This window comes from Dysidea avara, chromosome 9 (genome assembly GCF_963678975.1).
Source record: "Dysidea avara chromosome 9, odDysAvar1.4, whole genome shotgun sequence".
Classification (NCBI taxonomy): Eukaryota; Metazoa; Porifera; class Demospongiae; order Dictyoceratida; family Dysideidae; genus Dysidea; species Dysidea avara.
The window spans coordinates 6,396,414-6,422,362 of record NC_089280.1 but is presented as its reverse complement, the minus strand read 5'-3'; the positions used below and the strand labels follow the sequence as shown (position 1 = coordinate 6,422,362).

The 25,949-nt window shown below is 40.1% G+C and overlaps 2 protein-coding genes and 1 long non-coding RNA gene across 9 annotated transcripts in view; 2 read left to right on the top strand and 1 right to left on the bottom strand.

Moving 5' to 3' along the window:
- Nucleotides 1-144: 144 nt before the first annotated feature.
- Nucleotides 145-5,788, top strand: LOC136265981 (small subunit processome component 20 homolog). 7 transcript variants are annotated; one of them, XR_010705856.1, is made up of 16 exons: nucleotides 145-299; nucleotides 1,784-1,980; nucleotides 2,026-2,096; nucleotides 2,149-2,266; nucleotides 2,319-2,588; nucleotides 2,646-2,786; nucleotides 2,838-2,917; nucleotides 2,971-3,101; nucleotides 3,164-3,219; nucleotides 3,293-3,324; nucleotides 3,412-3,460; nucleotides 3,512-3,618; nucleotides 3,748-3,949; nucleotides 4,003-4,058; nucleotides 4,106-4,177; nucleotides 4,314-4,434. XR_010705856.1 is itself a non-coding variant. In XM_066060924.1 (16 exons), exons 8-12 carry the CDS (start codon nucleotides 3,079-3,081, stop codon nucleotides 3,596-3,598), a joined length of 288 nt encoding a protein of 95 aa, XP_065916996.1. In that variant the 5' UTR covers nucleotides 145-299; nucleotides 1,784-1,980; nucleotides 2,031-2,096; nucleotides 2,149-2,266; nucleotides 2,319-2,588; nucleotides 2,646-2,786; nucleotides 2,838-2,917; nucleotides 2,971-3,078; the 3' UTR covers nucleotides 3,599-3,618; nucleotides 3,748-3,949; nucleotides 4,003-4,058; nucleotides 4,106-4,177; nucleotides 4,314-4,434. The 7 variants fall into 7 exon arrangements, 5 of the variants coding, with proteins under 5 accessions (XP_065916996.1, XP_065916997.1, XP_065916999.1 ...); XM_066060924.1 differs by having other exon boundaries at nucleotides 2,031-2,096; nucleotides 3,371-3,460; XM_066060925.1 differs by having other exon boundaries at nucleotides 2,838-2,913; nucleotides 3,371-3,460.
- Nucleotides 5,789-15,596: 9,808 nt separating this feature from the next.
- Nucleotides 15,597-25,949, bottom strand: part of LOC136266829 (CXXC-type zinc finger protein 1-like) — a 184,069-nt gene continuing 173,716 nt past the window's right edge. The window contains exons 5-6 of the mRNA XM_066061855.1: nucleotides 15,978-16,090; nucleotides 15,597-15,771 (exon numbers count right to left, since the gene is read on the bottom strand). Coding sequence (XP_065917927.1) covers nucleotides 15,983-16,090 — 108 coding nt within the window. The 3' untranslated portion in view covers nucleotides 15,597-15,771; nucleotides 15,978-15,982. The remainder of the gene's footprint in view (nucleotides 15,772-15,977; nucleotides 16,091-25,949) is intronic.
- On the top strand, nucleotides 19,016-24,147 carry LOC136266832 (uncharacterized). Its single transcript, XR_010706309.1, has 4 exons — nucleotides 19,016-19,361; nucleotides 22,884-23,000; nucleotides 23,559-23,589; nucleotides 23,637-24,147. It is a non-coding gene; the product is annotated as an uncharacterized lncRNA (long non-coding RNA).

Sequence of the window (25,949 nt, the reverse complement as noted above, 5' to 3'; positions counted from 1 at the left end):
AAAAATATTAAACAAAGCTGTATTAAACTTATACAGCATCAAAGATCTCACACAGCAATATTCATATTGCCATTGTTCTGACCAGAACCCACCAAGGCTTACTGCTTTCAACCAGCAACGTGGTGATCCGTCTTAATCACGTGAGGTAGCAATTCTAATAAGTGCGCGATATTCTATTCAAATTCGCGACCCAGGCACATAAATCCGAATATTTGATCAGATGATGATAGGATCATAGATGTGACCAGATTACCTGACTCAGTCAAGTTCTTCAGAACGATTGAAGCTAGTAGTCCAAGGTACGTTGTAGCAGCGGCGGAGAAAGTAGTTGATATGAGGGGGGGCTCCGCTGGGTTGACCCAGACTTATTTCTATAGTTTGGTAAGGTGAGACCAAAAAAAAAAAAAAAAAAAAAAAGGTCGCAACCAACTAACAAGAGCTTTCCACCTCACCAACTACCATTTCTAGCTGATAAACTACATAAAAATCCTTTCATAGCTCGCTACACACTGACTACTTTATTAGAGTGACTGCTTTATTAGAGTATCTCGATCTTTATCACGATTTTCAGCCCCACTCCAAGAAAGATAATTTCGGTGTGATATCATTCTGAGGGGGGGCTAAGCCCCCCCTCAGCAGACCAAGGGGGGGCTTTAGCCCCCTATCCCCCCCCCCCCCCCCCCCCCCTTTCCGCCGCCTATGCGTTGTAGTGAGTATAGCTACTCGAGGACGAGGTTCATGTTAAATAATGTGGTACAGGGTGCGAATTGGCTCAGATCGATGGATGGCAATGGTTTACTCAGCCATACGGCCTTCTAGGAAGATGAAACTAACTGTGGAGTTTTCCTATAGGCTGATCAATCAGAAATCTTATGCACCTATCAACCCACCTATACCCCAGGTCGGGCAGAGGTGGGGATTTGCAAACGTTAGATGACAAATTCCCCACCCCTGGGGACAACTTCGAATTACAAATCCCCTACTAATTCGTATTATTTATCCCAGGAATCACTAATGCACCTATCAAAGTTTTTCCCCACCTACCCCATGCGGGCAAATGAGAGGCATAACAAGGGGATTGGACAAAAATTTCAGCCCCAGGGGTGGGGGCTTTGATCTATACTTGTAATAAAAGATTGAGAAATCTGATGGATGGTGGCCTCATAGGAGGGGGATTAGACCTCCAAATTTGCCCCAGGGTGGGGGGATTAGACTTAGAATTTTGTCAAATCCCCTCCTGTGTCCCCTCCTAGCCCGCATGGGGGTAGGTGGGGCAAAACTTTGATAAGTGCATAACGACATGGCCAATGGCTATTTGTGTTGCAAATGCCCCTATCCTGGGATGAGGTTGGGTGACAAATCCCTACTTGCTGCCCAACTTGGGGTAGGTGGGGCATGACATTGATAGGTACATTAGTTTTATTGTGTGCGTTAGTTTTGTGTCATTTTGTAATCTTTTTTTCAGACCTGTGTGTATGTAACTTTTCAAAAACATGATGTCAGACGGAAGGCATTCACTAGTGCTTACTTTGAATTACACTGTTGCTTTATTTAAGTTAGCAATTTTCAGCTACACAACAATTTTTTTAATGGCTTTGTCACCAGCTTAAAACTATCAACCACTTCAAAGTCAGCCATAACAAAGACATAATTGAGACCACAACTCCACCTTAGATACTTTGCATCATTGTGACACTTCCACTTTAATTGTTTACCATTTCTAGTTGCTAGCATTGGTACATAAACAGTTTATTTATTTAATTTATTTAATAATGCTTTACAGCACAAGTGCTGAAGGTCTGTAGTACACCTGGTCCTACAGCCTGCTCAAAGACTTTAGCTACTTAAGGTGTGTTTGAAAAGTTGGAGAAAGGAGAAAAAATCCATGACTGGACCTAGGTGGCCTCGAACCTGCAGCCATCCGATTTACGCTCGAACGCTGAGTTGTCAAACCAATTTCAGCCACTGATCCTGACACAGGTGAGTATTGTATCATGGAGTACAAGTGCTTCATTGATCTTGTAGATAAGGACAAGTTGCTTGTTCTTGGTACATTGTTGGACAATGCTAGGCAGGGCCTTTGCTCCAATTCTGAGGTAGGTGCCATGCAGTGTATCATGCTAGTAATGTTACATGTTTCTGTTGCAGTCAACTCATCATGAGTTTATAGCCATATTGGCACTCTTGGTAAAAACTTATCCATATATCATTTAAATTTGCTGACATGCACCAACTACTGAATGTGGACCCAAAGCAGGAACATCAGGTAATAAGGGATGGCATTTCTTTTGCTTTTAGTTGTGGTGTCTTCTCCATAGCTTCATCATTGAACACAAGCTCTCCACCACTTGCCAGATTGTGCTTTTCTGGGACGTTCAGTCAGTCCACTATACTGAACTTCTTGTTGCCGATAGGATCTCTTATGTCATCTTTGCCTCCATGGAGAGAGAACAGAAACTGATATTAGAAACTATCAATGTCTTCACTGCTATTGCTGCACACCTGAAATGAACCAAATGCTATTTTCTACTGAAGAGCTACCTACAGCTAATCCCAAAGAGGAAACACATTGAAAAGAACTTGATCAAGTACGAATACTGTTTATACTGTATCTATCCATCCATAGTGTAATGATTTATTTGTAGGGCAGCAGTTGGAATTCTTAGTGGATTTCACTTTGATTTGAAATCACAAGCAGAAGCTAGTCACTGACAATGGAGGTGAAGGTGTACCAGAGTTGGCCAAGATGGATGTGGCAGAAGAAGACTTGAAAACACAAGAGGAAGGTGAGCAGTTTTACAAGAAATACGACATAGACATCATCATTTCTGATTTAGAAAAGGCCAAGTCACTTATAATTCACACCACTGTTACCAAAGCTATTTTACCAGAGTTGCAGTCATGTCTGACAAAGCGGGTATGATAATATAAAGGTCATACAGTAGTTACCATCATGTAATGGATCCACAGTCGAATCAAAGTGGTTACGGACTCAGTCCCCACAAACATGACAAAGACACACTTCAAGTACATATCACTCTAGCCATAACTCAACTATTACTATAACTACCGGAGGACATGCTTAATTCTAACCTTTCTGGGTGAGTAGTTGTGTTAATGATATTGCAATTGTTCCCATCCTTACTGTCTCTATGCTGTTTAGCTTACTACTGAAGGTTTGTCACACAGTAAGGAGCTACCAAATGAGATGTTTGAGAGGTGACTGGCCAGAAATACACTTATAAAGATGGTATCACTTTTGGTCCCAAATATGTCCACTTCATATTAAAAGAGATGAAGGAGGTGCTAACAAAAGGATACAAGGTATGACTACATTTCAGGATTTCTTGAGAGTTTTTTCTTGGACCAGGTGCAGGTGCTTAGTTACAGTATCCATGTGTTATTGAATAGAGTTAAGGACCAATTGACTGCTGGAAATTTAGATGTCACCATTAGCGAGGTAACAATATCCAGTAAAATAGTTGTTGCTAGGGTAACAATGGTGGTATAGGTGTTGGTTTGGTGTGGTGTGGCGGCAGAAGAGAGAAGAGAAGGAGAAATTACATTATCAAAACTTCCTGAAGCACGTGCCAGCTAGAGTATTAAGAATTACAAAATGTTAGCCGTGTTACTCTGTAATGTTAACCGTGTGTGTGTTTGTTCGTGATTGATTGATCGGTAGACAAAGTTGAAGTTTCTTGTATCAAGAATTCACAAATATTAAAAACTCTTGTTTATACTCATTAGATCTTATGGACTTTGCTGAAAAGAGGAAAAGTTGATAGCAAAGACGATGAGTATCTTAAAATGATGGATCTTTATGTTGAACTGTTAACAAATCTTCAAACACAACTGCAAGTGTATTGTTGATGTGCTGAGAAACTATGCTAGAGCTGGGGATTCTTCTGCCAGTGGTTCAAACCAAAAGCTATTAACATCAGCGTTCAAGGTTTGCACCATTGTGTTTCTGTAAGTAGTGTAGTATGTGTCATGCTGACGTAGGTGCAGTACTTGTAAGGGACTGCATCAGTCAGCAGATTAGTGAAGCACAGCTTAAGGTGTGTGCATGAGTGTGAAAGAAGTATTTTATGTCGCATCTTCTTAGCTATTGTTCATGTCCATTGAAGAAGACGTATACGACTATCAACACCAAACAACAGCCTTTCCACTGCTAAAGGTGTGTCTCCATAGTACATGTTAATGTGCGATGTAACTTGTGATGTGTTGGGCTTTCTTGGAACAGTCTGGTTTAATTGATAACTGCGCCACTTTATTCATTACATATGAATTTGAGTGGTTAATTTTTTTTTCAGGAAGGTTGGTCATCATCACTGTTACCTAAGTGACATGCTGTGTGCTACCTATGCTGTGCTACAGTTTCTCCCAGACTATAAACTGAAGAAGCTTTAGTCTTACTTTGATTTGTTCATATAGGTGCGTAAAATACTTCTTTATATTTACATACTTATATTTTGTGACTATCTTTGAGGTGCAGGGTGGCAGAGAGCCGGCATTGGAAACGTCTGTAATATTTGCTAAACTCCCAAAGGTAAAAAATTGTGGTCTGTTTACTAAGCTCATATTTGCTTTCACCAGACAACTCACTGCAAAATGGCAACATACTTTTTATCCCAGTGGCCAGTCGTCTTGTTAATGATGACTCACCAATGGGTAGGTCTATGGTGGCTGAAGTAATGAAAGATTTAATCACTAATGTGAGGAAGTATGTAGTACTATGAAACTTTAATGAGACTACATGTTGTGGTAGTAGCAATGCTAAGATGTGTCACCTCATTAAAATTGGTCCCTTCATTGTTGGACATTTCACTACATGTTGTCGTACTAACAAGGTGGTTGTTATTGCCCTATATTAATCGATCCCCACAATATAACCAATTTTGGACTTAGTGTCTATATAATCACTGCCTAGTTATAGCTGGGGCTACTTATGTACACCTGTATGTGAAATATAGTCTGGGTAGTTCTTGTTCTGAGATGTGAAAGTGTTACATGATAGACTACCGAAGCCCACAAATCAATATAGCATGTATGCAGCATGCCTTCCACCATGCTACTGTTATTCTGCAGCAGTTCTTTCTGACCACCCTGCCACAGGAATGATCCTAGTCAGTGTATCAACATTGTTATTTGCTATTGATATATTGACAGGCATGTAGAAGATTGTTAACAGGACTAATTATTGTATGACTTGGAGCACACATTATTGTGTATTTAGTTTAGGTTTAGTATGATCCTATATTCCAAGTAGAAAGCTAGAGGTTCAATTAATCTGTATTGTTTATAAGTTTGTAATGGCGTGTTGTGTCTTTCAGATTGGGCTCATGACCTACCCTGGAAGTCATATGTGTCTGATTGTGGCTGCTGGATTCTCCAGGTTATTCACTCTGCATCCTTGCCAACATGGATTATGGGTTGACTTTCTGTGAGGCCGATCACATTGTTACTGGTACATACAGTATGAAACAGTCTTCTGAGCGGCAGGTTTATGGATAATATGGAGATGATGATGACATTGTACGAGTTCTGCAAAGGCTTTGATGTCATTCATTAAGTTTGGTCATGGTGAGTTCTTTTTTTCCAATTGTAGAGCAATTTTCTATTTCTCTTACTTGTAGCATATTCAGATACATGAAGAGTTCGCTATGTAGCCTGGACGTTGTGATGTGAAAAAAACTATTATGATTGACGAATGGTTAATCAAAGTATTTATGTGTGTTAAGTGCTGTTCATGCTTTTATATTTATTCTTACTTTTATGATGTCAGTGATGTCCCGCAAATCTGATGTATAACTTGAAGCTATGATAGGTACTTGCATAAGCTTGAATTATATAATTAAGTGTTGTGACAGTACGTCATATGCAATCCACCTGTGTACAGCAGCATGTTTTTGTGCCACAATTATCTCTCCAATGTACATTGCTAATGTTACCACCACTGATCTCAAAAATAATATTATTACCATGCACTTATAGAGAACATTAATTTCCACCTACATGGGCTCATTGGCAAACGTGGTCTGCTCAGTTACCATGGTAACCATTTGCTTTCTTTACAGCTTCCACTTAAAATTTATATCTACATTTTATTGATGGAAACAATTGGCAATTGTAAAGCTTACATATACACTACTTGACAAGCCAGTTACGTCATTGGCAATCATATATAGTCTGGTCAGTTTCTATGGTAACTGCATTGCCTTCTCTTCATAAACATAGCTAGCAAAGTGTACATCATGTCCTCTTAAATAAGATGGATGACCTTGATCAGATCATGCATGCATGACATACATAAAGGAGCCTTTTGTGATTCTGTTTGCCTTTAAGGTTGACAGCCCCACCCTCCTCCCTGCTTTAATTTCTACCCAGCTTGAGCGCTGAGAGCTTCGGGGGTCAAGATAAGAAGATGGCCCTTTTGATCTAAAAATAGGTAATTAACTTTTTGGCCACTTTCTTATGCCTCCTCCCGTTTAGCCCAATGCTACCATCAAGCTGAATTGGATAAGAAGAGAATGCAAGTATGTACTTTTGTAAGTACTCTCTCTACTTTCTCTCCATTCATGTTCCCTGCTTTAATTTGGCAAGCTAGGGAGTGTATAAACAGTGGAATAGACTACTGGAATGGTGGAATGATTTTTGTTAAAGTTCTTTGCATCCAACTCCTCACTACTAATCTCTGGCAGAATAATTGCCACGCACATTATTGCATTTTAGAGCATTATAATTGCCTAGCTACCTCATTGGCAAGCATAATATCATCATGACCAGTTTCCATTGTAACCACATTGTTTTATCCCAAAAGTTATCTAAGTGTACATCATTACGGTGTAGACCTCCATTAATAAGATACTAATATTATACAATTAAAAGGATGATGTCCAGATCATGGATACACACCTTACATAAAAGGAGCATGTTGTGATGCTCTTTGCCTTTGATGTCGTTGGCAAAACTTCTTAACTTGCTTTCAAGTTGTGTTTGTGGGAAAGCCAATGACTGTTGAGCATGCCTTTAACCAATCTATTGAGCAGGTGGTTTCCTTAATGTAGCTAATGAATTGTTGGGTGATATCACTAGTACTGCTGCCTTGTTGCCAGGCATGTCATAATGTATGCACTGAACCACCATTACAGCCTTTGTTGGGATTGTTTCCACTATATCTGCTAATGTGTTGAAGATAGTGCCTAGCTTGATGAGTCTTTGGAAACGAGATAAGAATAATTTTATGGCATTTTTGATGTAAAAGTATTTTACCCTTGGACTACTTCTTATGTTTCCTCCCTTTTGGCCCAATGCTATTATATTAAATTATATTGTTGAGCTGAACTGGATAATAAGAGAATGTACAGTATACGATGAACCAGTAGCTATAGAGAGTCTGTTTTCATACTCTGGGTCCTGCTGCAATGCAACCATTGTTTATAAAAGGCTTGCAACACTGATGAGCGGTCAGGACATCACACAGTCCTTATAGAAAAAATTAGTCATGAGTGATGTATATAAGAAGATCAAGATCAAGATCAAGCCATCACTGATGCAATGGACCACTGACTTGGCCTGTTCCCATAGTTTGGAACTGGAGTTATTTAATTGTAATTCATGATCGTGTGTATGTATATATTATGTAGCTTCTATTCTGTTACAATTCTTTGCGTGTCCATTAAAAGAATATACCGTGTATAGTTTAACAGGTATGCATTTGCCATAATCAATTTGTACATGCTGTTTTAACCTAAGATCAAACTGTATTTCTGTTGTGTGTAAAAGGAATGATATATACATAGAATCGTTGACACTTTTTAAAAGGACATGCATAATTATAGCTAGGTTGCAAGCATACCATAGTTATGGTATGCATCAGGACCTCATTAACAAGGCCACCTCAAATGGTAGGTTACATGTGTACTAGCTAAGTGCCAAACAAAACTATAGGGGGTGTGTGCTATTCCACTTCAAATGCATGACATCACACATGATTGGCTCATGCACATTAATAAGCAGTCACTTAGAGGTGCTAATCCTGCGGATCATGATTTACGTATATTATACGTAGCTACAAGAACCAATATTGATGTCCTGACTTATGCCTGAATCAGTATTTTAGAAGTGATTGAAATATCATAGTACCTTAACAGTGTAGTATAAGCATACTGTATGTAATGTAATACTGTTGTACCAGTAATTAGGATATAGACGGTACGCGTGTAATCTTATATATTAATTGTATTGAGCACGTTGTGTGTCTACGGGTTGTGTCCGCCGAATCCTGAATAGTACATGGTGACAGGAGTGATTCCTCCGAACAGAGCAGCTTTTCTTTACGTTATTTTTGATGGCGTCGTATCAGATTGCTCCACCGAAGAGATTCACTTTCTCAAACCCAGAGTCATGGCCACAGTGGGCCAGGCGATTTGAACGATTTCGTCTAGCGTCTGAACTGTCTAAACAGAAAGAAGAATACCAGATCAACACGCTAGTGTATACCATGGGTGACGCGGCGGAAGATATTCTTCGTTCTTTTAGTCTCAGTGACGAGCAGCTGAAGAGTTACGAAACAGTGTTGGCAAAGTTTCATGGATATTTTGTAAAGAAGCGAAATGTTATTTTCGAGAGGGCTAAATTTAATCAGCGAAGACAGCAAGAGGGAGAGTCAGTGGACGATTTTATTACCTCGTTACACAGTTTATCAGAGTACTGCAATTATGGACAATTAAGAGACGAAATGATTCGGGATCGAATTGTCGTCGGTCTCCGCGATTCTGCTCTCTCGGAGAAACTTCAACTAGAGTCAGAACTCACCCTGGAGAAAGCTATTACTTTAGCCCGTAACAGAGAGTCCATAAGAAAGCAGCAACCCGTAGTGAGAGCTGACACTTCATCAAACATTGATGCTGTTGGCTTCAGTAGCAAGCACAAAAGTGCAAAGACACACAAGTCACAGAAGTCAAATTTTGTTCACAAATCTAAGTGCTCAAGGTGTGGCAAACCAAATCACCTTGGCAAAGAACAGTGTCCAGCCAAGACTGCCACTTGTCGAAAGTGCCACAAACGCGGACATTTTCAAACAGTGTGCCGAAGCACAAAGTCAGTCAAAACAATTACCAATGATGAAGACACTGATGATTCAGCTAATGATGAACTAACTTATGATCGGTTTATTGGAACTATTGAAGAATCCGATACCCTTGAGGTACCAACAGTTACAGCTGGGTCAGATCCCTGGAAAATTACAGTGTCCCTTAATGCATTACCAATTGAGTTTCATATCGACACTGGGGCAGATGTAACAGTCATCACAGAGAAACTGTACAAGAAGCTAAAGACCTCGCAGCTACAGAAATGTTCCAAATCTCTAGTTGGTCCAAGTAAAGAAGCTTTGAATGTCCAAGGTCAGTTCAAGGGAACTCTTACACATGGAAACAACTCAGTGGAACAAGACATTTATGTCGTCAAGGGTCTACGCAAGCCTCTGATTGGCCGTCCAGCCATAACAGCCCTGCAACTAGTGAATAGAGTTAATACAATTGACTCGATAAAGCAACAGGTAGTGGATCAACATCCTGAATTGTTTCAAGGTCTTGGTACAATTGAGGGAGAGTACAATATTGTGTTGAAGGCCGATGCCAAACCATATGCCCTTGCCACTCCCAGACGGATACCCATTCCACTCAAGTCCAGTGTGGAGCAAGAGCTGAAACGTATGCAAGAGTTGGGGGTAATCCGTAAAGTAGAAGAACCTACAGAGTGGTGTGCTGGGATGGTGGTGGTACCAAAAAGCAAAGGAAAGGTACGTATATGTGTAGATTTAACTAAGTTAAACCAGAATGTATGTCGGGAAAGGCATATCCTCCCCTCAGTCGAACAGACATTAGCCCAACTCCAAGGTGCCCGGGTGTTCTCTAAACTAGATGCCAACTCGGGGTTTTGGCAAATTAAGCTGTCTAAACAATCAGCATTGTTAACAACATTTATAACCCCAGTAGGGAGATTCTGCTTCAACAGACTGCCCTTTGGCATTACATCAGCCCCTGAGTTCTATCAAAAGAAGATGTCGCACATGCTTTCTGGCTTACAAGGGGTGGCATGCATGATGGATGACGTGCTGGTATTTGGTCAAACTCAGGCTGAACATGACCAACGGTTGAAGGCTGTCCTTGAAAGGATTAAGAGAGCCGGTGCTACGCTGAATGCAGACAAATGTGAATTTTCTGTTGACAAGGTCAAATTTTTGGGGCATGTAATTGACACTGCTGGTATTCATCCAGACCCAGACAAAGTTAGTGCTATACAGCAGTTAAAGGCACCTACTAATGTAACTGAACTTCGTAGATTTCTGGGTATGGTGACTTACCTGGGAAAGTTTACTTCAAATTTGTCACAAAAAGTGAAGCCGCTTAGAGATTTACTAAACAAGAAAAACCAGTGGGTTTGGGATGATACCCAACAGACAGCTTTTCTACAGATTAAACAAGAGCTCAGTGATGGCCCTGTTTTAGCTTTGTATGATCCCAGTAGAGATACCATGGTCTCTACTGACGCATCCTCGTTTGGTTTAGGGGCAGTATTAACTCAGCAACAGGAAGACCAGCAATGGAAACCTGTAGCCTATGCTTCCAGAGCATTGACCCCTACTGAAGAGAGGTACGCCCAAATTGAGAAGGAAGCGTTGGGGATCACATGGGCCTGTGAACGAATTAGGGAGTATCTAGTTGGGATGCAGTTTCGAGTGGAAACTGACCATAAGCCCTTGGTTTCCTTGTTGGGAGAGAAGAACCTAGAGGAGTTATCTCCCAGACTGCAACGCTTCCGCATGCGTTTGATGTGGTACAAGTTCACTATTTCCCACCTCCCGGGAAAAGAACTCACAGTTGCTGACACTCTGTCCAGGGCGCCTGCCTCATCGGCATCTTCAGCTGACATTGAGTTCCACCATGACACCGAAATGTACGTGAACCTGATCATGGAGAGTCTTCCTGTCACTGAGCAGCGTTTGGCAGAGTTGAAGCAACAACAAGATGATGATGAGACCTGTCAGCAATTGAAGCATTTTTGCCAATCACGTTGGCCCTCAAAACACCAAGTTAAAGGTACACTCAAGGCTTACCATCCTTTTGCAGCTGAGCTTACCATACAGAAAGGCTTGTTAATGCGGAATAGCCGCATTGTGATCCCTAGTCCTGCACAACGTGACATACTAGACAAGATTCACTGTGGACACCAGGGAATCACCAAATGCCGTCTGAGGGCTCAACAATCTGTGTGGTGGCCTGGCTTAAGTAAGCAGCTTGAAGAACTTGTCACAAGTTGCCCTACTTGCTGTAAAGAGCGTATCCAGCATGCTGAACCACTGATGCCAACACAATTTCCTAAGCTGCCATGGCAGAAGGTGGCAAGTGATTTGTTTACTATCAAAGGTGTTAACTATCTGCTAGTGATTGACTATTTTTCACGATATATTGAAGTTGCCAAACTGACACAAGAAACATCCAATGCCATCATAACACACTTGAAGTCTATCTTTGCAAGACACGGAATCCCTCAAGAAGTAGTTACGGACAATGGACCACAATATTCCTCTAAAGAGTTTTATCAGTTTTCCAAACAGTACTCCTTTAAACACACAACCAGCAGCCCCCACTTTCCACAGTCAAATGGTGAGGCAGAGCGAGGAGTGCAAACTGTGAAGCAGCTACTGAAGAAATCAGACGATCCATACCTTGCCCTTTTATCATATAGAACAACCCCTATGCCTACCATCGGTTGCAGTCCAGCTGAACTTCTAATGAATCGTAAATTAAGAAGCAACTTGCCAACTATGGAACATGAACTGAAACCCAAAATACCTGACTACTCTAAGATTGAGATGAAGGAAGCAACCAGGCGTGAGAAACAGAAAGAGAACTTTGACAGTCGACATAAGGCCCGCAACTTGCCTCCACTAGAGCAAGGAGACATGGTGTGGATACCTGGTAATAAATGTGCTGGAAAAGTTTTATCTGAGGTTGCTCCTAGATCGTATACAGTACAAACATCACAAGGAACACTCAGACGAAACCGCCGCCAACTTATTGTGTCGCCAACAACTTCTGGAGATGAATTAGACATGATCCCAGACATACCTATTAACAGTGAATCTGCTAGTGAGCAACCAACTGTAAGTGAACAGTCTTCACAACCATCTTTGCCTTCTGTACCACCAAGTGATGAAATGGTACGCACTAGGAGTGGATGCACTTCTAGGCCTCCACAGCGCTATAGACCGGACAATAGCTAACTTTTAGGTTATAATGTTTTATGGTTGTAACATGTAACTTGTAAGTAAGATAACCTGTATTTAGTAGACATTGTGTATGTAGTGTGTGTAATGAACCCTTAAGTAAGGGGGATGTAGTATAAGCATACTGTATGTAATGTAATACTGTTGTACCAGTAATTAGGATATAGACGGTACGCGTGTATTCTTATATATTAATTGTATTGAGCACGTTGTGTGTCTACGGGTTGTGTCCGCCGAATCCTGAATAGTACAAACAGTACTGCATGAACTGGTCCTCTTTCAGGCATTAGACTCCTGGCAGCTCTAGATCAAGTGGCTAGCTGGCCATGTAGCCTCCTCTAAACAGTCTACACTTCCAACATAGCTACTCTGCGCACAAACCAGTGTAGGCTACTGTCATGCTGTGTGTGTGTACACAATAATAGCAGTAATGACAAATGACATTCAATCAGTTTGCATGGAAGGCCGGCAATTAGCTAGCCACCGCTCAGTTAAACAGACAAGGCTGTTTAACTGAAGGTAAGCTGGCTTGACTCAGTCCTCCCAGCTCAGCAGATTTACTAGTAGCTTTCCCTCACTGAGTCACAAGGCTTTAGCTAATTGTAAACTGGCTTGACTCACTAGCTTACTGCATACAATATGTATATACCATAGAAATAAATCCTTATGATGTGACTTCGTCGTGGTGCAAACGTTAGCTGTTGTGTTTATCACGGGAGGTCAGATCACGGACCGAGTTCGATTCCCAGCTGTGGCTATTTTAGTTGAATTTTTTTTTCACCCTGCAGCTACCAATTTTGCGTTTAAATAGCTCTTAAATTTGCTTGCTTTCCGAGCGTGTCGCTAGTGTCTAGTGTCGAGGTAAGCTGGCTGTGAAAGCAGTCAGTGTGGTGCTGGCAGGGTTCGAACCCAGGCTAGGAACGGGCCAGTCTCCTCCCCTAACTCCTCAAAAAGTACACAAGACAATGAACTAGTGGTGAAGTTTCACTATAATTCCTCTCATTATTGAAGGTCTTTGAAGCAGTGGAGGGTTACTCCTGCACGCTCTTTTTGCTTTCTCAGTTTTTATTTTTTTTTTTTTTCTCAAGCTGATTAGAACAGAAGTATGAACTAGACTACTAGTTAACCGACTTCTCTTTCTTGCCATACCATGATGCAAAGTATTATTTATTACAGCTTAATGTTTTCAGTTTTAGTGTTAATAATCCCATATGTACGAAAGCTGAAACGGCTATGTAATAGTTCATTTTGTGACTATAGGCCACTCATACGTAACTTGTGCAATATGGCAATGCAATCTTCAGGCATCTAATGAATACTCTACTGAGATGATATAACCTGTAGCATGACAGGGTGTGGTTTGTGCCCACATACCCTGTTTTCACAGGCCCTGTCACCAACATGCACCTCTTCTTTAGAATTAGCTATAGACTCACAGAATTATAGACTGAGGACAAACACATCAACAAGCTCTTACTTCATTAGTGCTGAAAGCTGCTGATATCTGCTTTGAGTTTCAACCTCCCAAATGCATATCCCTTCATTTTAATGGCCATCGTGTTGTGCCCACTACAGAGTTCTCAATGTCTAATGGTAATACTATCAATATCTGTAGTATTAACTGTACAAAATTTCTAGGCAAGACAATTGGTATTTCTCCCACTGCTACTTGTAAACTGGCCTCTGTACAACATCAAACAGCAAATCTTATTGTATCCCCAGTGTATTGATAACTGTTCTATTAGAGGGGAATACAAAGTGTGGATCCTTAAAAACTTTGTTACATCTGTTCTTCACTTTCATATTGCTGTGGAGAGGCTTACAATGTCATCCATTCAATCTGCCCAATCATCTGTGCTGAGGTTTGTGAAATATATTTATTGTGTAGCTACATGCAAGCTAGAGAAAATTCTATAACAGAATAATGCATTCAGGTTTTTGTTGATTCGGATTCCTGACAGTACAGTGGTCATAATGCATGAGTAATAATAATATAGCTAAACAAACAAAAATGTCACAATGGTTTCTGGTAAAGTATAATTGAGATCCTAGTACCTATGAGGGTGTGAGAATTTTAATCTTTACAGTGTACATGTCCTACCAGACCCCCACCCACTGTTTTGTGGTGACTTATTTTAGTGCTACATTATTGGATCTTCTACCCCTAAATGTGCTCTCCCCAACCCACAATGAACCATTATCTTGACTGGATGTTTTGTTGCACCAAATTAGGGTGACATACAGTCTTGCCGGTTTTTAATTTGTTCATGGATTCCATTTACCTGAATGTTTTATACATACACTTTACGCTGACCTTCCAGATTATTAATTTTTGCCCTCCTAGCACTATCCCTCTTCTACCATTCTAAATAGATGTCACTTGGTAATGATTTAATCCACTAACAGTAATGCCCAGCAACATCTATTGGCTGCAATAGTTTGTAGGAAGATCAGTATGGCTCTTGACCTCCATTGTTTCAGCTGCCGGCAGGCTGCTTGTATTGATGTGTCCTGCTCATATAAAACTTTTAACTCTACAGCCTTCCCAGAATGTGTATTTCATGATCTGAACTTTTTTCTTTCTATGCTATACTTGCAATTGATCATGTGCACGTGATTTAAGCCTTTCCTGTACTGACCACCCTGTGGCTGTCACTGCATGGCACCCCTAGGCCCCTCTGTTTTCTTGATCAATATAATATCATTAAGATGTCTTCCTCCATGTGTCCACAGCCACTTTCATTGTTTTAGCCTCATTGTGTTGTAGCTAAATCGGAGCAACCGTTTGGTCAGAAACCCTGCCTAATGCAGCAGGTGGGGTCTGACCATGAGATCATCATCTATAGAAATTTCCTTCTAGGAGCAAGGTACAACTTTAAAACATTATTCCTGTGCCACTTCTACATTCATTTTTAGTTTCTTGACCAAGTACAGTAAAATGAAATATTGATAATTTTAGGCTGAAAAGTCATTTTCAGTTCAACAATAGGCTAAGTTACATTATGATAGCAGTGTTGCTGTTAGCAACTACAGTTAGGGCCTGCAAAAACATGGCATGTTGGCACGAGATACCCCATCATATAAAACATTACATCTTTGGTATTTGAATAAAAATTATTGTTGCCAACTAATGCTTAAGTTGCTGTGCGGCCATAGCATAATGACATCAAAAGTCATGAATCTTTAATTTTGATGAAACAAGCAAAATGTATGTGCCAAGATGCCCTATTTTCACAGGCCCGGTCATATTATGGTGCAATATTAAGTACTTCTTATTTTTAGTTCAAGTGACCTAATTTAAGGTAATGAGAGCTGATAATGTACAATCATTAACCTTCATAAAAAACTGTATAAACAACACAGTCAAACACAACAAATGGGTTCAACCTATAGCCTCAACTAATATACAAGAAAAGAGGCTATATTGATAGCAGAATCCACAATCAGCTGGTAGGTTTTAGTGGCTCCTTTTCCTCCTGCAAATATGCAACACACATAATTACATGACTCCAAATGCATGCGTGTCCGTGTGCTTGCATGTTCATGTTCACGTGTGTCCACGTGCATGTGTGTAGTATGTAAGTATCTCTATATGTGTGTAGTGTGCGTGTGTGTGTGCGTGTCTGTGTGTGTGTGTGTGCATGTGTGTGTGTGTGGGTGCGTGCGTGTAACATCTGGGTACCTGGTCTAAACTAGGGAAGTAAGTGCCAATAATTCTCTCACATAGTGGGTGAAACAAATCTTCATTGTGAAAACGGTGTGGGTTACTACACCTGTAGCATTGACTCGTAGTTCCTAAATACAAAGGTAATGTTATTACACAAACTGTACTGAAGTAAGTTATGTAACATTGGTCCCAAACATACCTAAGATCTATTTCATGACCTTAGGATACCATCTCATAGTAGCCACCTTCACATAGTACGGTTAAACATTGTATATTAATTTTAAACTTGATGATTAGCTTCAGCTGACATGTGGTTTTTTTAATCATGGTATAAACCATGTATCTGTTTATTTCCCAATTATATAATTACGGCTGAAAAATACTGTAATTACTCGTTAAGGATTTTGTTACTTACGTAGTAAAATCGGTACTCAAGTACTTGTTAAGATCACATGACCCAGCTCACATGATGCATTTTCCATCAGGGAGTGACACAATGAAAGCTATAGGGTTTCATTGACATCATTTTTCTTATCAAGAACAATAACATCAGTTACCTACAATGAGGTATGTGGTCTGACCAATGAGATCATGAATTAGGGCAAAGTGTCCTGCCCGCACCCTCCCCCTAGGCAGTCTCACACTATTTGCAATACCTCATAAACATTATAGGGTTGGGACTTTTGTAGATCTAGGGGTTTCACTGGTTTCTGGAAAACAGTTAGCTTTCTACAATCAAAAATGATTAAAATTAAAGTTCAAGTCTAAAATCAAAAAAAAACCCTCTCTCTCCACACACTATATGCATGAACACCCACGCACACACACGCACACGCACACGCACACACACACACACACATAGTCAAGCAAAGCCTTAGTCTACCTTGCCTGCCCAGTGTGCCAGCACTGTGACACCTCTGTGCTACTCAGGTGCTATGATTTAGCGTAGGCAATTCCTTCTGTGGTAAGATTAGTAACCCACAGGAAGCTGTACCATGTCTCACAGGTAAAGGCGTGGGCACCCGAAGTCCTATCTGGACTTTTACCCACTATGTTACATGCTGGACAGTTGACATTTTCTTGCACTATCCGCATGCACGCATGCACGCAGGCACACACACACACACACACACACACACACACACACACACACACACACACACACACACACACACACACACACACACACACACACACACACTAGGGCTGAGCGATACTACCGTTTTAGCGATATATCGCGATATTTTGAAAGTATCGATATCGCGATATTTTGTTATTAACTATCGTGATACTATGCCTGTACATTATTGTCATTAAAATCCATTTGCTATGCTGTATTAGGCTCAAGAATCCTTGTAAGTCATAACCTGGTTACCCCTGCAGAGAGGTGTGAACACCATAACATAACTTCAAAGCATGTGTTACAATAACTGTTACTGTAAACAAGGATGACAGTGGCTAGTTTGATGCTACTTTTAAAGACTTCCTGCATGAATATTGAGGAATACACTATGTAGCACCAGCTATGATTGACATATTTGTAAGTATCGTGAATAGTGGCTTTAGTATCGATCGTGATACTAAAATGGCAGTATCGCTCAGCTCTAACACACACACACACACACACACACACACACACACACACACAAACAAACGCACGCACGCACACACACCTGTTTAGGCAATTAGGCAACAATCCTTCCTTACCTAGACACACCAGCCCTCCCTCTTATCTTAACACCTAGTAATGTCTCTTCTTGTCACTCTCTCCATTGATCTAAAGAAGACATAATTATGATTCATTTTCAAGGAAAGCAATGCGCAAACACACACACAGCACACATACACATGCAAACACTGGGTTCAATGTTTATAAATACACAATTAAAGGTAAGGAGTTAGTGGGAAGTGTGTGAAATTCTTATTCACATAGCTACAGCCATTGGTAAGCTACAATACTTTGAATGCTTAAACCAGCATTTGTATTTTGGGGGATAAGACTGGTTTTCACACATGAAGTCACAAATATATGCTCGGATAATACAGCATGTGTGATTTTTATGTAACTGACAGCAAACCACTTTTTCTCTGTCACGACACTTATCAATTAGATTTATAAGAGCCAACTCCGAAAAACTCTACACTATGGCTGCAGCACATATGGCAAGATTTTGCCCTGGAAACATTTGCACAAACATTACGGTGTAGGTATAAACTAACTATATAGTCTATAGACCCTTTTCAGGTAAGCTGCTGCCATAGCAACATCCGCCATTTTGGAGTAAAACCCATTTTGAAACCCTGGTAGCATGGGGGAAAGCATACGTTTAACCAGGTTAACCTTTGCTGTGAAATGCAGAAGAAGCTCTACTTCCTGGGTATTGTTTTACTCTTATAGAAAGCAACGCTACCAGGGTTGCAAAACGGGTTGTACTCCAAGATAGCAGATGTTGCTATGGCAGCAGCTCACCTGAAAAGGGTCTATACAGCAGCTGGTGTACTGATAAGAGTTCATCTGACCATGTTACGATTTGACAGAACATGTTGCTGTCAGGCCTTCAGTGCTGGTCACTGTAAAGCTTTACAGTAACAACAACCATTCTTCCTTACACACTCAAACAATGTATGGTTTTTTTGTGTTGCCAGAGATCCAGCTACCTGTGTTTCAGCTAGCTGTGTAGCCCTGAGTCTAGGCCCCTTTTCCTTCCCTGTATGTATGTATGTATCATTTATTATTATTATTATCAAATTGTTTAAAGGGATACACAAAAGGCATGTGCCTGTACAAGGTGATACCCTTACATACAATCTTTACAGTTACAAAAATACAATCACAAAAACAGAACAACATACACAATACAAGTACAGAATTAAACAATCACATTAAAATAAACTAGATCTGAAATGTTTAACCTGACTTCGTGCCAAATGTCCTCAGGAATAGAGTTCCACAAGAATGCCACGGATACAAAAAAATGTATGTATGTTGTCTTAATAAAACAAGACGTTTTCTCTCTTATTTTTATAATTATCATTATAAATATCCATATATGGTACTAGAACATACCTGCAATCAGCCATTGATTGGAGTGATGATCATAATATTTCTCGCTGTGTCTTACAATGGCCATAGAATTTCTCAAATCATCTGAACACGTTGCCACGGCATCCGCTGTGACTCTCACCGTGACTCTCGCCATGACTACAACAAAGCTGTCACGTGCGAATAAATATTCCTATTAAACCCCATCAATCAGATGAGAGTGTTCCCCGGGAGTGTTCATGGGTTATTACTGCTTAACTATCCCTCTAGGGACAAGGAGGTAAAAATTAGCCGGTGGCACAGATTTAATAGAATGGAAAAAGGTTGCTCAATTTAACTGGAGGTGATCGGTGTTGGTAAGTTTCATGTGCTTTGGAGTATAGTTTCGTGCGCCCGACTGACCCTTTATGTCGGGCGCACGAGACTACGTGGAGTATTGTTGTACCATAGTTTGTATATATATGGTTGTACCATAAGTACAGCACGGTATACAGCCTCTGCCTATTAGGCCACTACAAATACAAGGGGGTGACACACAGGAACTCACTGTAGGTAGATCTGCGACCGCGGTCTAAGTCAAAGGTCAAGGCCACCAAAATTGTGCCAATTCAATGGTCAAGGGTAAAAGCTTCCAACCCACAATCGAAAAGTGCTGAAATATCGTCGCTAAGTCACCGGTCAAAGGTCGAAAAAAGGCTCTTAGTCACAGGTAAAAGTGAAATTTTGGCCAGTCAAGACTTTGACCACGGTCGCAGATCTACGTACAGCGCATACCTACGTGACACCCCCTTGAAATAAATTCTCTGTTTCCCGTCCACCACCCGAATCTGGTTACTGCCAGTTCTAAATATTCCATTATTCCATATTCTTCCATTATTTTACTGATAGGTTCAAAAAGCTATCTTGAAACAGTGTCAGCTCACATGTTAGTATTGCTATCAAGTCAGCACAAACTTCACGTTTGTATTATTTTGCAACTTACAAAGGAGGAACAAGCTTAAGCATGCTTTTATGCAACCTTTTTGGATATGCCAGACAAATAATGGCTTGAAAATCTATAATGAAATAATGGAAATGGACCGCTCGCCCGCCCGCATGCAAATATGCCTGAATCCAAGACGACAAACAGAGAATTTGTTTGGAGTGGCCTTACATGTTCATCCTCCAATAACAAACAGGAATAGACATATAACTCTTATTGTTTGTAAAGTGCCTTCGGACAACCAGGTAGTGGAAGAAGGTTGACATTTTATAAAATGCTATCTCACTAGAGAAAGTCTCATGGAGTCAGTAATAAAATAGAAAGAATCCCAATGTAGGCATGCATCAAAGTAGCTGCTTGCATAAATAAGAAGGGTCTGGTTACTCTAGCAGCATTACAGAGTTGTAACAGTAGAATGTAATTAAACTATGACATCACATTTATTGCAGCAAGAATGAGATGTCTGACAATCATACAGAGTAACTAAATATCAGTAGCATTCTACAGATGACTACAACCAGCCTCGATGACGTCTATACAAAATGGTATCACAAACATAAAATGGCTGCTAATAGTGGGGGAAGACTAAATGCTGTTTTTAGCCTTCATCACTATATAGAGGCCAACTATAATAAATTTAATATGTGACAGGTGGTATAAGCAAGTGTAGCAGAAAGAACGTATACAGTGGTTTTGTAGTGAATGTGTAGTGAAGTGTATTTGAAAGTAGTTAAGCTTTAATAGTTAGATTGTTCTAGAGTAAATAGTTTTGTGTACATTTTATTTGAAGATTACCCTGAGTACTGTTCTGGTATTCTACTATCACTACTACTTGCTATGGGGTGATAGAGTCAAAATGACAGCACGAGGTTTAGAATTTAATTTTCACTTATTCCATTATTCTGAATTTTACAAACTCTCATTTGTATACTTAATACATGCGAGGCATACATGGACTGGTGTATCACGGAAATACCCTAGTCTATAGTTTTGTATGTGGATGTCAGTGTCATGGTGCATGTACAGTGTGATGGACTTATATGTTTCTTTTTAGGCTACTTTGTCAAGAAACATCTAGATGATGTATGTTTATTTTAATATGTAGTATATGTTTTTTTTTTTCTTTAAAGACAAGCCTAGCTTCTATTGTAAACTCTTGGATGAAAGTGCATGAGTAGTGTGTTATGTTCAAGACTATGGGTCAACATGCATTACAATTTTAAATGCTGTTCACGAGTCCAATTAAATTTTGCTACCTGGGTCAGTAAACTTATCTAAAATAAATGCCCAGCAGTGTTAAATAGCCCCTATTCATTTACACACCTGGTCAAAAATGCTGGGAAGGTAATAAAGGTGAGAGAATACAGTGATATTGTATAGTCTGTATGAAGTACAGTGGAACCTGTCTTAGCAACCAATTCCTTAAAAATGCCACCTCTGTATAACGACCACCTTTAAATCCCCCAAGTGAGAAGTTAATACACTGATTCACCCATCCATCTGCCAACTAGGACCATGATCTGAAGGTGTGAGGGCATTTTCTGATAAAAGTGTTCATCCAGTCATAATGCACTCATGATCACAATTGTTGGCAGAAAATTCACTAATGCAAAAAAGTGTCAGAACTGAGTCCATCTCTGATTTGATGTCGGTAGCCTTCAGAACTGCCCAGGCACAAGGTCTGATTATCCCCACATTCAAGCTATTGAAACTCAACTATGGACTCTTTAGTTTTTGAAATCTGTTAAAAAGTGCATACTCGTATACCTAGCTAACTATACTACACTGCTAGCTGATGATGCAGCTTATTATGCTACACTATTAAAATTACTGCATGAATAATTTACAAGCTGAAACTAAACGAACGCAGAAGATTGACTTCTAACAGTGGGAACTATCAACTTCTTTTTTCACTTTATTATTATTATCACACGGCTCTTTATACGTTATACGTACTACAGCTCAGTGAGCTCAATTAGCAATGAATAGCAGTGACTGTGACTCCTCCAACCCTATCTTCCTCGTGCATTACAGACAATGGTAGAACTGAGCCTTTAGTCTGTTTTCCATCATTTAATTATCCAGTGTAGCTCCTGTAAGTAGTTTACTAGCACAACCCTCCTTGGAACTTTCAACCTTCAACTGCTTAAATGTCAAAATGTGATGCTAGGCATTATATGGAAATTATCTAATAAATATGAAAAGAAGAGAATGTATGAGTTATGGCCGGGAAGTTGAAATGGCCACTTTCACTGGACTTACTACATGAGCACCAGCGCCTATTGTGCCTAGGTATAACTACACTTCTGCTTTTTGAGAATCCAGCTCAACACATACATGGGAGGGGGAGCACAATGGACACATGTCCCGATTATCAAGGTGGACTTGTTAGTGAGGTGTCCTGATCTGAGGGGTATAAAAGTGCATGTATATACTATTTAATGCTAATAATGACGACGCTTGTCCATGGTCCCTTTTGTATTGGTCACCTTTGTATGGCTGTCCCAAAATATTTTTCTCATATTTCCCATACGTATGTATGCATTTTAAGTGGTCACTCTTCCAGCAATCAAGTATACCTGTTTGCCTGTCAGTAACTCTGTGTGTCAATGGTAAACCTACATAGTTCAACCAATGCCACCTGTATCATAAACGTTCTGGTGTATGTGTAAACAGTGGACTTAGTACCTTGGCACTCATTAGTTTGTAGAATTTTCAGTAATTCGCAAAGTTTAATCATTCTTTACTACTAGTTACCTTTGCGAGTCACAGTGGCTAGTCTGAAAACATTATGACCATGATGGTTCCTCGAAAGCAATTATGTTTTGTTTACAATATATTCAGTAATTTGTAACAATTATATTTATAATTCTGCATATTTTGTAATTCTTTTCAGGGTCACCAATGTACTGCACAAGTAGCTTGGTGTCTTGAAATGTCTCATCTGGATCATCAAAAATGCTATATGAATAGCTTTGAATACACCAAGCAACAATAACAGGAAATTATAATGGTATGTATGAAGTGTGAGTCAAAAAGGCCTTGGGGCTGGTGCTGCTACATGTGCTCTCCCTAGGGGCTTTGCCCCAACAAGGATTTTGGAACTATTGATTTTCTGAATTTTAGAAAATGTAGTTTACTAGCATATCTAAAGCTCTATTAGAGTATTTTAATTGGATAGGCTTAGCCCCCTCTATATTATTAATTGGGAGAGAGTCTTTAGCCCCCACTGTAATGCGTATGAATTAGAAATAGAAGTGTGACCATAAATAAGTGTCCTATGGTGTACCTTATTAGCATTGCATTATGTGTACGTGTGCGTGCGTGCGTGCATGTACTCTGTGTGTGTATACTGTGTGTGTTTGTGTGAGTGCGTGTGTGTGTGTTTGTGTGTGTGTGTTTGTGTGTGTACTGAGCATGTATACTGTGTGTGTGTTGTGTGTGTGTGTACTGCATGTGTCTGTGTGTGTGTGTGTGTGTGTGTGTACTCTCTCTGTGTGTGTACTCTGTGTGTGTGTGTGTGTACTCTGTGTGTGTGTACTGTGTGTCACTAACTCTCTCGTATCCATAGAATATTTTGATTAGATTTCCACTGAGATGAGGTACGCAAACACTGTGATGGTTGTGTAAATGATATTACTTTTCACAGGCATACATGGTCTTCAAGGTGTTGTCTCTGTGCAGATGAAAACTACATAGACAGTAGTCTACTATACAGCCTTTATGTAAAATTATTTATTTAGAGTAATTAGCAAAACCTTGAGTCAGTGTCAATGAATATAGCAACACATATATGTGATACATTTCTGACCTATTTGAAAGATTTTTTCAACAAATTCACTGCACGTCCAAGTTGTATGGAGATTGATGTCCAAACCAGTTATTATAATATGTGACTGCAGAGTACCTCAACATCAATCATAAAATCAAACCAGGATCAGGTATATATAATGTAGGTAGTGAGCCTTAGAATGAGGCTTCTTGTGCTTTTTGTCATTTAAAATAGAACAAGTCTTGAGAAGTTTCCATCAAGGTTTCCATTTATACATGTACAGTGTACCACAATAATTTAGAAATAATAATTCAGGTACCGAAGCTTGATGCAGGCAGAGGACAGGGGCCTCATTTGGAGTAGCCTTACATTTTTTAGTACTACAAAGTGGAGCACAGAGAATACAGATGCTCACCAGTCCCTAAATCTTAGCCAAGGGGGTGCTATACTAGCAGATATATCCACCTGCCTGTGCTAATTAGTTCAACTTCAGTCATGTCATAGTAATATTGTTTTACAGTACGTAAGTGCTGAAAGCCATTGGCAAGTCCTGCCAAATACACCAACATGACTACAAGACTTAAATTACACTATGGTCAAAACAGGAAACCACCTTGCCAGAACTGTTATTTTTGAATTATTCTTTGTGTGTGCTGTGCAGAAATCAATGTGATTATAACGCACAGGTGTGATTGTGATAATTATCTAAGAGGGTACAAAACTGATCGTGTGTGGGGGAGTTGACTATATGAGGGAGGATTGAGTTCCACAGTTTGATTGTCGAGGGGAAAAGGAAAATTTAAAACTATCAATTCTGGTATCTAGTTGGTTGAAGTAGCCATTTCTGTGGATTTGGAATACACACCTGTTTGTTAGTGATTTTATACATCATTTGTACTATGGTTCTGTTCCTCCTACTTTCTAGGGTAGGTAAGTATAGATTTTCTAACATTAATGAAACACTTGAGAATCTAGAGTAGTCCTTGTAACATAACCTTGCTGCCGATCGTTGAATTGCTGGGCAACCTTCAATAATTCACACCGGCATGTACTTTTATCAGACCCAGTAACTTCAAATAATTGAAGGGAAGACCCAGACCGAAAGGGTCTGGGTTCGAGACTAGGGCGGTGCTACTGACAATAACAATTTCACTCATAAGGTTTCAGAACAAGACAAATGATCACGTGATAACCATCACAAGTTTTTTTATCAAGTAGTAAAAGCACAGTAATAGAGATCAATCACTGGCCATGGCCTTGTCCGATTTGTAACGAACAGCACTGCCTAGGAGGTTTCACTTATGCAGCTGGTTCTGGCCCCCACGCAAGATTCATCGTGCGACTATCCACGTGTGTCACTCCAGCAGACTGGACGTCTTCTTACCGAGCTCGGTTTCTTTTATAGGTAGTGTAGGCTCCTCGTCCAGTGTCTGATATCGATGCGTCGATCCCTACATAAGTAATTATAATTAATAAATGGCATATTTGCTAAATGACATAGGTAGGGTCCGCAACGCGAAAAATCGATATCCTCTAATCAACTATCTAACTATTGTCATGTGTTAGGCTAAGTGTAACTTGAATAACACCAGCGTGGCAGCCAAGTTTGTCACTTTCTTCTGGTAGAAAACGATACAAATGTCTTAAAATCACGTGATTTTTCATTCTAGCAGTTCGTAGGGTTCTTCGTATGCCACGATATTCACTCTCAACATTGTTCAAGTGGTCTATCATCAACTCAAAGTATTGGTGGTTTGATTTTATTGGTCAGTTTCCGGTGGCAGCACGATCTGTGCAGCTTTTTGGCGAAAGACAAAATGTTTCTTGCTCTGGAGCACAGGACAAGCAGAGCAGCAACTGCGCCGTGGGTCAGCAATGACCAGTACTAGATAAAGTACCTGCATGCGGAGTATGGTTATAATTGAAGCTTGTTAGCCATCTGGCTGAGCCATCTATATGCTGAAATTCGGCCAAAATGACACGATTTTTGCAAATAAATACCAGAATGGTTGATACATCAGTGAGACAGTCTCCAACAGCAAGGATACGAAGCTTATAAACACCTAACAATACGGCTATCTCGCCCAGTAAACGCAAAGAGCAATCCAATGCATGAAATAAGCACTCACGTGATCGAAATTCAAATCGCGAAAATACCCATGAAATCACTTTCATTTCTGAATAGGAACC

Bases quoted from the DNA above. Each gene is read 5' to 3' on its own strand.
- LOC136265981 (XM_066060926.1), top strand. From the start codon at position 3,079: ATGCTTAATTCTAACCTTTCTGG. The intron at 3,220-3,292 runs GTGACTGGCCAG...TCATATTAAAAG, and splicing joins CCAAATGAGATGTTTGAGAG to AGATGAAGGAGGTGCTAACA. The intron at 3,461-3,511 runs GTAACAATATCC...ATGGTGGTATAG, and splicing joins TAGATGTCACCATTAGCGAG to GTGTTGGTTTGGTGTGGTGT.